This window comes from Perca flavescens, chromosome 12 (assembly GCF_004354835.1).
Source record: "Perca flavescens isolate YP-PL-M2 chromosome 12, PFLA_1.0, whole genome shotgun sequence".
NCBI lineage: Eukaryota > Metazoa > Chordata > Actinopteri > Perciformes > Percidae > Perca > Perca flavescens.
The window spans coordinates 16,751,739-16,765,045 of record NC_041342.1 but is presented as its reverse complement, the minus strand read 5'-3'; the positions used below and the strand labels follow the sequence as shown (position 1 = coordinate 16,765,045).

At 37.2% G+C, this 13,307-nt stretch overlaps 1 protein-coding gene across 1 annotated transcript in view; it reads left to right on the top strand.

Moving 5' to 3' along the window:
* The window catches only part of pth1r (parathyroid hormone 1 receptor), a 47,737-nt gene that overhangs the window by 26,845 nt on the left and 7,585 nt on the right, over window positions 1–13,307 (top strand). The window contains exons 3-5 of the mRNA XM_028594294.1: window positions 5,547–5,657; window positions 5,900–6,021; window positions 11,856–11,950. Coding sequence (XP_028450095.1) covers window positions 5,547–5,657; window positions 5,900–6,021; window positions 11,856–11,950 — 328 coding nt within the window. The remainder of the gene's footprint in view (window positions 1–5,546; window positions 5,658–5,899; window positions 6,022–11,855; window positions 11,951–13,307) is intronic.

Below are 13,307 nucleotides of genomic sequence, written 5' to 3'. Positions count from 1 at the left end.
CTCAAGGCTGGTAGGTTTTTGTCCATTGTTTGCTCCTTTAACCAGATAAGGATTTTTTTTGCCATAGTAGAATGACAAAAGGCTTACAGTGTTGATGTTTAATTTTTGGATAGATAAGAGAATCCATAAGCCTGTCAATCATGGTTTGCATATACAGGATCAACCAAAATGCCTTGCTTAGCAACACTTAAAGGAACTAATTATGCAGGAAATGATATATGTGTGATGGCAGGTTTCCACTTCATTAGCCTTGATTAATTAGATTTTACAATACCTGCCAAGAGTTTCTCAGAGTCAATGAATGCTACAGGGAGTCCGAGCCATTAGTTGCAGCAAAATGGTTTTATTTTTCAGAATGGGCTGAGCTATTGAGGAACTCCCCAATTAATTACAGCTGGAGCGAGAGGTTAAGTGGGGAGGGCAATAAATCCCCCAGGGGCTAAACAGAGCAGAACCCAAACACATAATGCACAAGGCAGTCGATGCTAATAAGATGTAAGATGAGTACTAGGAAAAAGCTGGAGTGATGGAGGAAGACATCAATCAACACAAAAGGTAAAGTTTACCAAGAACTGTGGGAGTGAACAGCATAACCAGCAGCAAAACCATGATGATCACAAGAGTGAAAGTTAGAGAGACTGTAAAGATCGTCTTTTTGATTGAATGTGATTGTTGATGATAAGCTCTTCTACTAATCAGCAGAAGATGTGCACACTTCAGCGCTCTACAAGAATCACCTTGATCAGGGACACAGGAAGTCAGTCAGCGTGCTGAGACAAAGTCAGTTTATATAATGACGTCACGCTAAATGCTACGCGACATGCATGTTTTTGCAATCATTTGAATGGCCAGGATCATATTTTTAATAGTTATTAACATTTTGCACACATTTTTTAAACGTTTTACACTACAACAGACAGCCATCTCAAGCACCAACATACTGTACGTCGAAGCAGCCACAGTCAGCAACATGGAATTAATGCATGAGAACTGCAAGGAAATGATGAGAGACTTGGAGTGTACAGTATTTGTGTATTTAGGGGTGCCTTAAGAGTAGGATTTTCCAGCAGACCCCAGCATCTACTGTATCTCATTGTGGTTACTGTCATTTTCCCAGTTGATTGTTCAGAGGAGAATTTTGGATTCCACAGCCAAACCAATCATATTATTTTCTCTTTAACCCCAGTGCATTGTGGTCGCATTGAATTCTTCAACCCTCAAAACGGTACCCGCTTGTAAATGAAACACATAATTAAAAATGTTTTCTTTTAGGCTGAGAACACAAAAGCTTTTGTTGACCATTCCCACTAGTTACAGTACATTGCCCTGCATGGTATTTCCCAACTTTTCTTGGTTTTGATAAATGTCCAAAGCCCCAATTGGATTTTAAAAACTATGACAGAATTGCTACTATTGAGAACTGCAGGCGCCGAACAGCAGCTTGTGTAAGATGTCAAGGGCTTTTATAACAACGCTGCCTTTTCTCAAGGTGTATGTAACAGGATGGCCAGAGATGCTAATGCAGAGCAGAGTCAAACATTAGGCCTCTTTCCGATGAGTCTGTACTTCTGATGAGTCTGACCACCGTCATGCTTAATCCATCCTGACATGTCGAAGTGACTGGCAAGCCTGGTGTCACACTTCACCAGCAACCCCCAAGCTCATTCATCTCATTTGCAGCTGTCATTATTTACATAATGTTTGTAAATTGAATTTGAACCAAATTATAGAATTTTTGGCAAGAAAGTGATTACATGTTTTTTTTCCCAAAATGACGAACTATATCTTAACTGTAGATGGGTGCAATTGATGCCATTTCTCCATGCAGTGTAGTGCCGGAACAATTAATCAATTAGTTGATTGATTTTAGTGATTGGTTAATTGTTTCAGCTTTAATAAATAGTATGTTTCCAGCTTCTCAAAGAAAGTATGTGGTCCTTTTCTCTGTTTCACATGATTAAAAAATGCAATGACGCTGAATAAATCGGGGGTTTGAACTGCTGGTCAGACAAAACAAGCAATTTCACACATCACCTTGAGATGGGCATTTTTTTGCTATTTTTTTTTACTTTTTAAATAACTAATTGAATAATAAATAATGTCGACAGATTAATCTATAATATAAATAATAATTAGTTGCAGCCCTATATGCACTATATACTCATTTATGGGCACGTTTCTCGGTCTGTAGACAGTGGGCTTTTTTACATTGAATCTGGACTCTAACAAGCCCATCAGGAATGTCTGATTCTGTGAAATGCTCAAGGTTCTGTCTTGGGGGTACATTAGCACATCAGAGCTGATCTGCATACCTGATGCTGCTGGCACAAACCGGATGTGACTCACCCTGTATGTGGTGTCTGTTTTCTGACCTCTTTTGGAATGTTGCACATGTGTGTTCAATCAAATAATAGTGGAAGTGATTAAGATAAACATATTACCTTAATAAAGAAAAAAAAGAGTCCCTGATGTGGTTGTTGTATGCTTGGATAAGCACATGTGTGCTCAGTTAACATGCTTGATTTCAGATTTTGTCTTACTTAATGGCACATGTACACATGAATTGCTTCAACTTCACTTTTTTGACCTTTATTCGAACTTAAGTGTCTCATCTGGTTGTTTGTTTGCAATGTGGAAATCATTTCAAATCTGGGTAGTAAAATTTAGAGGCTGTCAAGATTTTAGATAAAGTTCAAGGAAAGCATTACATGTGCTTTCTGGTGACCCATGTAAGTGTTTTCCTTGAAGTGGTCATTAGGACTTGGACAGCATTCCCTCTTGTAATTTTTCAAAATATTCTTTTTTTCCCTTCTTCTTGTATTGTGGTGTGACCTTGAATCTGTGGGTTGAGGTAAACGCAAAGAATAGCAGCTAGCTTGCATTTTTAGGACTCTTTGGCTTTACATCTGTATTTGTCTTGCGTGTGTCCTGCCTGACCACCCCCAGAGTTTTTTTTTTTTTTTTGGCACTGTAAACTCATGGTTTTCTAAACTATTATAAGAGATGTGGAGTGATGACTATTTTTAAAACGCTAGTGTGAAATGCAGAGTAATGAATGAGTAATGAATTGATCTTTCAAATCCAGGTTCATAGAGAAAGGATTAGCTCCTCCGTGAGGCTAAAACCTTGGTTTTGGTTGAATTTCAACATTTTATCTATTTGTTTTTATTTTTCATTTGTGCTTTAAATACACAAAAGTCTCCATTACGTGGCTAAGACAAGCTTTTCATTGAGGGAAACACTGAGGTTTGCCTGGAGAGGACAGTGGAGGGATGTGGGTTCAATGCCCCAGACCTTGCAGTGTGAAAATAGCTCAGCCTTCAAGCTTGTGGTCTGGGTGTAGAATAACATCAGCGATCATTATAAAAGGTTGCATGTATCAGGAGAAAATGCAATATGTATTTTGACATCTGCAGGTCAGCATCAAATGGAATGGGGGGAAAGAAAACAGTATTAAAAACCACAGTGACATCACTAACACCAAAGTCCCCCCATAGACACATTTTATATTTTAATCGTGGTCAAGAAATTTACGGGAAAATATATGTGTGTGTGTGTGTGTGTGTGTGTGTGTGTGTGTGTGTGTGTTCTGTGTTTAATTTAAGCCTAAGTTAGTAGGTGGTCCTATGCTAATAAAAGCTATGGTAAAAGCAATTTTACTCCTAGGATGTGTGGTCAGTGTGATTTTCAAAACTAAACGCTGTTTTTCTCCTGCCAGAGATCTGTAGGAATCAGTCAGCTCCACTCAGTCTGCTCTTTAATTTTGCGCTCCAAGTGACAGGCAAATAAAAAGCATGCCGTCATTGCTTCAGATGTTTCTTTGTACGTTTGATTACAGGAATGAGAAAATAATGGATCGACTGCAAAGAGAGGATAGTTTTAGTTTTATCCTTAGCTACTTATTAGTGGTCAAAGTGGGGCAGATGTTTTTAATAATACAACATAAATGCCAAGCCATAAGGAAGGCTTTTGCCAGGAATCTGTGGGGAAAGGGACTTTGCTTTGCTCCCACTATCAGAGGGATGATGTCTACGGTTTAGCTGACAATTAAGGGGCTCTACGCATGGAAATGGCATTTTCTCCCCACCTTTTGAACCTGCAGCGCGTCCTCTGAAGTATAGATGTATTATTACAAAGTCTCATGTCATACATTTTTTATGAAGATAGATGACAAAGTTTTGTCTCTGTGATCTTCAGGTAAAGCACACAGTCAGCAATCTTGTAGGAAAGTACTGAACAGTCCATGTTATACTGATTCCTGGAAAACTTCCTCACCACAATCTCAAAAATGTGAAACTTGAATTGAAAAAAGTTTATTATGAATCCTGTAAATGTGAAATGTAATTACAGGATGTTTTTATCTTATTTAATTGTATTATCTTATAAAATTTATTCATCAACAAATGCAAAGACGAGAAGAGATGAGATAGTCTTATTATGCATACTTTATTCATTCATAAATTTTTCTACAAGTCATATGGTAATTATGTTTTATTGTTATTAATATTAGGGGCATTTTATGTCTTTATTTTGTCTGTTAGATAGTGACAGTATAGAGATACGACAAAAAAATGCATGTGAAAATTCCGTCTTTCCTCCTCTCCCCAATAATTTAGGTATAAGTACAAAAAATAATAATAATTAGTTGTTCAGTAGAATATTAATCGCCAACAATTTTGATAATTGATCAAAATTTAACTTAGCAAAAATGGCAAATATGTTATTTGTTTCCAGCTTCTAAAAAATATGAATTAAAGTGCTCAACTCACATTGAAACTCCAGCTTCTTAAATTTGAAGATTCACAGAGATTTTCTGTGTTTTATATTATTTCAATTGTTATATCTTAGGGTTATGGACTCTTGGTCAGACAAAATATTACATTTTTTGGACATACATACTTACGAGTGTGAGATGGGCAATTCTCATAATGTTTTGTCATTTTACAGATTCATTGGAAAAAAGATAAATCAATAATGAAAATAATAATTGTTTTATACTCACATCCCTAATTAATGCAGGTCAAAAGCAAACGTGTGACACAGAGAAGAAAATAAGCTATTGAACTAAGCTATAGCACTTTTGTTTTGATATAATAGCCTACTAAGAATACAACAATGTAGCCAGTGTTATGTTTAAATGAGATCCATACTGAAACCAATTCCATACAACGTAACCCAATATGATGCTATCAACAATGTAGCAGTTATGGAAATCTGCTGCAGCTAACAGTCAAAACTTAATGAACACACTATATTCAATGGATAACTGGTTATCAGCATTCCATGACTGCAAGTCTTAATTATATGACAATGGATTGTTCTCTGGGTGACCCATGTTTTCCTTACATGGCTGCTCTACGGTGCTGATTTACATACAGTGTAAAGTTAACATACTTGGCCTAATTTTTTAAAGGACAACTGAATCCTTGAAAACATACACCATGACTGCTCTTGTAAATGCCTATGGCCATGTAATACGGCAGTCCACGGAGAACAGCACTCTGTGGCTCTATTTTTAAAAGTCAGCACTGCTTTTGTCTCCGCAGATGGTTATTGCTCACCAGAATGGGACGGCATTGTTTGTTGGCCTGAAGGGCCCCCAGGAAAGCTTGTATCCACCTCCTGTCCAGAGTATATCCATGACTTCAACCATAAAGGTAAGACTGTCCCTGGATACAGTCAGCAGTTGAAATCCTGAAGCTCATTCTCAGCTGGTAAAAAAGCACTAGGCCTCGGGTGCTGCTGTATACTGTAAAATCATAACTTGGGCTCCTCTTTTGCAATTTCTGCAATTATGCAGGTCCAATTAAGAAGCAAGCTTAGGATGAGTAATTGACTGTGTTGGAAAACAACTAGAAAAATCTGTAATTAAAGGTAGCCTTTTCTGTTTGATGTCTAGGACTAGCATACCGTCGGTGTGACAACAACGGAACGTGGGAACTGGCCACAGCCAACAAGACATGGGCCAATTATAACGAATGTGCAAAATTCCTCTACCATTACAACCACAGCCATGAAAAGGTAGGATTCGCCTCATTGCTATTTACATGTTCATTGTCACAGATACAGTGCCTTCCTCCACTATAGGCTTTGTAAATGCATAGAGTCAATTGTCAGGCTATAAATATTGACGTTTTACACTTCAATTGCAATGCCTTTGAAATGTGTAACACACTGTCGACATGCCTTCTTAATAATGTACAGTGTGAATGAAATAGAATCATATTTGATTATATTTCGAGATAATGTTGGGAAGATAATGACAAGATGGCAATGTGGTTGCTTTGTGATAAAGTGAGGCTGCCATTAGCTAAATGTCTGGTCAGATATAAATTAAAGGCAGTGTCACATTAGTCTTAATTGCTACTTGCAAGCTTCCTAAAAAGTATCCTATTCAGAGAACTCTAAGAACTCACCACCACCACTCACACCTCATGTCTTTTATGCTGCACCAGTATTGCCCTCCACGGACAATAAAAATTAGTTGAATTGAATTGAATTGACTTAACCTCCTAGGCGCCTTTACAGCAAGACAGTGATACAAAGACATTTAGACCCAAGGATACCATGTACGTACTGATGTCATGTTGCTTTAGCAATATGTTCAAACTACAAGAAGTAGTGTCTCCCTACTATTTGAGGTTGTAATCTGTCACACACCTTTAAATATACATATATTTTTTTATATTTCTGTTGTTGTTGTTTTTCTTTTATGCACTTACTCTTGTAAATGTGTTAAATTTATATGCACTACATTGCCAAAAGTATACGGACAATGAATATGGAGCTGAACATAACAACCATATGTGACTGATTTTTAAACCTGGCTGAATGAGAGCAGGAAGAATGGGAGACAGATGATTGGTGATAAGACCTGGCTCACAGTTGGCGGCCAACTCATTCCATGTGTCCTCAAGGTGTTTGATGGGGGTAAAGTCAGCGCTCTGTGCAGGCCAATCTAGATCTTTTCTAAAAAACTCAGATAGCCATTTCTTTATGGACCTTGCATTGACCACATTGTCACATTGAAATGTACTGTGGCCATAAAGATGGAAGTGCACTGTCATTGTAATATCATTATACGCTGCAGCATTTTGATTACAATTAACCAGAACCAAACTACAGAATAAGCAGAAGCACATACTTTTGGCCATATTGTGCGTATATATATATATATATATATATATATATATATATATATATATATGTGTGTGTGTGTGTGTGTGTGTGTGTGTGTGTGTGTGTGTGTGTGTGTGTGTGTGTGTACATTCTTGAATAATCCAAGGCTAGACGTTTTAAATTGAAGTGATTTAATTATATTTCATTTTTGTTATTTGCAGTTGTTGAAAAAAACAGTTATTGCATAATTACAGTAGCAGAGCTAATACGGGATGATCCTTGTTTAATGCCTGTCCCGTCAGTAGCCCTTGTTGTGTATTTGTAACATTTTGTAATACAATGGTTGTACATTTCACACAAGCACACATTTGCTAAACAAACAACTTCAGCACAACAGAATAATGAAAAATGTCTAACCCTTCTCCCAGGTTCTTGACACCCCTTACAGTTTCAATATCTCTAACTTTAATATAACTCTTGTGTTTAAAAAAAAAAATCTTAAACCACAAATCTTTAATACATCCAAACATTATAATTAAGTTTCTATGACATAAAATCTAAACATATAATCATAATCATAATCACCATAAGCACTGACATCATTATCACAGCGCATGTTGAGAAAAATGTTTTGTAAACCAAGCACGGCAACCTTTTACTGCCGTCATCCCCATGTGACTGACAAAGATGTGACCCTGATCGCAGTTGCTCCTACTGTTTCTTTCTCTATCACTGCATGAGGGTTGGATGTCAGAGCATAACACAGGCAGTGAATAGGACTACTGGGTATTGTAAGAAGGGTGGAAAACAGGACATAAATGGATATACAGTGGTGTGAAAAAGTGTTTGCCCCCTTCCTCATTTCCTGTTCCTTTGCATGTTTGTCACACTTAAGTGTTTCGGAACATCAAACCAATTTAAACAATAGTCAAGGACAACACAAGTAAACACAAAATGCAATTTGTAAATGAAGGTGTTTATCATTAAAGGTGAAAACAAATCCAAACCATCATGGCCCTGTGTGAAAAAGTGATTGCCCCCTAAACCTAATAACTGGTTGGGCCACCCTTAGCAGCAAAAACTGCAACCAAGCGTTTGCGAAATGAGGCTTTTACAGCGTCCTGGAGGAATTTTGGCCCACTCATCTTTGCAGAATTGTCCTAATTCAGTTACATTAGAGGGTTTTCGAGCATGAACGGCCTTTTTAAGGTCATACCACAACATCTCAATAGGATTCAGGTCAGGACTTTGGCTCCACTCCAAAGTCTTCATTTTGTTTTTCTTCAGCCATTCGGTGGTGGACTTGCTGGTGTGTTTAATCATTGTCCTGCTGCAAACCCAAGTTCGTTTCAGCTTGATAATCAGATGGTCGGACATTCTCCTTCAGGATCTCTTGGTAACAGCAGAATTCATAGTTCCTTTTATCACGGCAAGTCTTCCAGGTCCTGAAGCATCCAGACCATCACACTGCCACCACCATATTTTACAGTTGGTATAATGTTCTTTTTAAAATGTTTTCCTTCTACGCCAGATAAACACAAAAGAGTTTCCACTTTTGTCTCATCGGTCCACAGAATGTTGTCCCAAAAGTCTTGGGGATCATCAAGATGTGTTCTGGAGAAATTGAGGCGAGCTTTGATGTTCCTCATGTGGTTTCTCCTTGGAACTCTGCCATGCAATTTTTGCCCAGTCTTTTCCTGATGGTGGACCCTGAACTGAGGCAAGTTGCAGTTCCTTGGACTGTTTCTTTCCTCTTGGATGAGTCGTCGCTCACTTGCATGGGAGGTTCACCACTGTTGGATTTGTCAATGGCTCTCACTGCATTCCCAAAGCTTTGGAAATGGCACCCTTTCCAGGCTCAGTGAATTTCTTTGGGTCTCGGCATGGACTTTTAACTTCTGGTATTGTGTCAAGAAGGGTGGAAAACAGGACATAAATGGATATAAATGGAAGAATAGCTATTACTCACCCATTGTTGTGTGTATCTGGACACACAAAAACTAGTTTTTCTTATATAAATAAAATGACATTATGCGCCATAATGATGCTGACGTGGTGTTTTAAGGAATTTTTATGGTATATTTTTTTGAATATAAAAAAAGTATGGTCTGGAAGCATTTTAATAATCTCACTTATAAAACACTTTATAGCCTTTAAATGAATGAGGTGTTTTAGTATATTAGAGGTTCGTGTTAAGAGGCTATGCAGTTTGTAGTGTTGGTTACAAAACATTTTGCACTTTGCCCTTTGGACAGCGAAAAAATAGAGTAATCAGTCACTCATTGATAAAAAACATTGATTTGATTGTTACACTACAAACTTCAGATGTGACACATACGTTTTCCTCTCCCCTGCTTGAATGTGGTGTAGAGGATGTGGGCATAACCTCATCATGGCGCCCTTCAGTTTGTTTCTGACTTCAGATGTTTATGTTGATGGGCTCCCGAGGGAGCAGCAGCAGTTAATGACAAATACATATGCACAAATGAAAGCTCCACACTGCACAACTGCCAGACCACCACCACAACTTAGACACCCATTTTTTGTTTTGTGTTTTGGCACACGATCCTGATGCTAAATGATAACAGCAGTAGAGTTTCTGCTTACATCACTGGAGGCTCTTGGCCCCTTCAACATGTTGACGCACAGTAGGTCTGGCTAGTGGCTCTCCTTACAATGTCCTCTGGCTGCCAGCTCACTGCTGGAAGATCAAACTGCCCCACCCAGCCTTTCTCAGCTCCGCCACCCATGTCAAATGCTGTTTCCATCAATAACTTCTGGGTGCTTGAGACATTTCTGTCACCAGGTGGCAGTGCATTTCTAAACACACTGAAGTTAACACATTTTGAAGTTCAGTTTTTTGGGGGGGGAACATGGGAACATAGTGTGAAAGTTGTGAAAACATGCTCTTTGTAATAAAATCACTTGGCTTAAGTAATGTGGTCACTTCAATTTGGACTTGTTCTAATGTTACTAAGCACTAAGAAAAACCCTGAAGCTTAAGTGTGGTAAACCAGATCTTGTAACATCTATCAAAAAAATGATGTTATTGGGTGTTTTCCATTATTTGGTGCTCACAGCTATCCTATTATATGTCACTAGCCATTTATTCACATAAATATGGGAACCTATGACCTATAACCAATAGTTATTGTTTTACTGTTAACAAACGATTAAATGATGATTTATAATGTTAACTAATTATTAGTAATGTTATAAATTATGTTATTTCATTATTAGTTTAGTGTATTATAAAATAGTTAGTTTATACATAGTTAATTAATATTTTGTCAATGGTTAATCATTGTTTTGTAAACCATGTATAAGCATTATATGGGTGGCTACATATGCAGTTGCAACTATTGCTTATAATAATTAGTTAATGACTAATAAGTGGTTAATAAAACATCAAGTAACATTAAGTTGCTCCCATAAATTTTTTTGGGATGATCTATAAAAGATGATTATTTGATTAGTTTTGCACTGATAATAGCTATCTAAATAATGTTTATAGATGCTTTACAAAGTATTTATTAACCATTAGCAAGGTATCATAATCATCAGTTGCAACTTTATAATAGCCAAATAATGTTTATAGACAGTTCACATATTATTTCATTAATTATTTTACAAATCATTTGTTAATACATAATAAACACTTAATTTAATATATACAATTGTATGATGTGTGCAACAATAAACTCTAAAACATATATAAACTAGTGCTGTCAAACAATTAAAATATTTATTCGCGATTAATCGCATTAATGTCATAGTTAACTCGCAATTAATTGCATATTTTTATATATTCTAAATGTCCCTTGATTTCTTATTATTATATTATTTTTTCTCATTTTAATGCTCTTATCAACATGGGAAAGTGGATCGGTTTGCTTTTGTTGCCTGCCTGGTGGATAATTCACATCAGCTGTGTGCTTGGCCATCAAGTGGTATTTCAAACTGGACGTGCTGCGATGATAGCTCAGTTCACAACGACAAAACACACAGATCACTTTGGTCTTGTCAATGGAACCATTTGACAACGTTTTAAAAGTAAACTTTCCATTCAGAATCTTGTTGGCATCCATTTCGGCGTCTCGCACTCGCCATCCACTCAAAACGTGACGTTAGCCTACTACTCTTTGGCCGGCTCGCAAGCCCAAACAAGTGTGTGCGGCGTTTTGTTTCCGGTCTAGCTAGATCCGGTGTGGTGTTGTAGTTTTTCTAACATTACTAGTTGTTGCAACAGCATGTGAAAAAACTACAAAGTCTGCTAGGCCAAAAAGAACGTTAATCTTGCGATAAAAAATTGACGCCATTAAAATGGGTTTGCGTTAACGCCGTTAATAACGCGTTTAACTGACAGCACTAATATAAACATAAATAATAGCATTAGTAATGATTAGTAAACATGATTTATTGTCATTTAATTGTTCGATTTGCCATTTATTACTGATGGATATTATAGTGTTAAAGTGTTTTTTGTATAAATCTCAACGATTTGTGATTAAGATCACAATATCTTTATAAGATACCTTTATCTATTTTTTTGATATTTTGTTTTTTGTAGTTGACACATTCTATAGTCCACCTGTCCTACTTACTGATGGTATTGTTGCTATTATTTTTGTAGTTTGTTTTACACTAAAATGCAGTAAGTGATGTTCCTCTCCATTTTAGTCTTTATCCATATTGATACCCTGTTGATTATCTAACACATGACTCTCTTCCAACAGGACGTCTTTCACCGTCTGTATCTCATCTACACAGTCGGGTATTCCATCTCTCTGGGATCACTCATGGTGGCTGTGGTCATTTTGGGATATTTTCGGTGAGTCGATGCTGTTCATCCTGTCAATCTTCTCAACTACTGACGCTCCCAAGAGAGGGATTTAGACAGAGGGTTAGAAATTGAGGTTAGCAGAGATCAAAACTGAGTATTTATTGGCATGATGCCACAATAAAGATCAATTTTATACTATGTAATCAGTCGCAAACATACCGTACAGTGTAGCAGAAAATATTTTAATTTCATGATGGCTCAATGGCTTTATCATGAAATCATGCAAGCATGCAATGCAGGATATTTTGTGTCACGGCAACAACATGAAGCGTGCCAACTGAATCAAAGGTTACCTTTGGCTTTTACTTTGACTTTTAACAGACTATGATATGTCTACCTTTGAGGAGGAGTTTGCCTCCAGGCTTGCAGTATCGCACGCTCCACTGTCTGACATTTAGGTTCTTTGTTATTTTCATGCTGATTTCAGGTTTCGATCATAGACTGTATTTTATATGAAGATGACAAACAACCAAAGCTTGGAGATTGATTTTGGTATTCTACAAAGCTTACAAAGATTACAGTTCTTAAGCCACAAAGTGTGTGCTTCTTTCCCCTTTCCCCACTGAAACATATAAAGATAATAAAAGAAGTTTATAAAAGATGTGAAGAATTGCGAAAGTTATTGTATTTGAACCGCTTTGCTTCTCACTGTAGGACTGTAAGAGATAAAAGGATTAACCACAGATGTTGTATTAATATCAGCATTATCTTACCTCTCTTGCCTTAGTGGAAACCATGCTGCACTGAAGAAAAACACTTAAACAAGGTTGAATTCTTTTTTTTTGCGGCAACAGTTTTTTTCCGCAGCCAATTAATACAGGGCACATTTGTCATTATTTGCTTATTTTTTTGGCATGGATAGTATCAGGAATCGATGTGAAGGTGCTGTTTACCAATGTTCCCACCAGCATGACTATACAGGCAGGCAGTCAGGCAGGTTTAGGAACGCTCCCAACTGGCACCAGGAAATCTATGGGCCAAATGAGTTTAATAAGTTATCCCAGGGGCCCATCTGACATTCTGGCTCTGCACTCCGGAGCACTCCAGCCATGTCTTCCCTTCAACATGTCAGCTTTTAGAAAGGAGAGCTTGTAAATGTTTTCCAGGGAGAGAAAAGGGATATTTCACATTAGCAGTTGTGTTCAGAATTTTTCACCAGGGACATGTACGCTATATTAGTTTTCCACTTACTGTAAATCAATAGATCTCTCTGGGTAGCTTGTCAAATATTCAGCTCATTAGTGAGGCTTTAGATGAAAAATGGTTAATAATGGATAGCACTAGGATCATTTCAAGTAATCAGATTGATTTTACTTTGGACTTCAGAATATTGTGGTTCAAGTTG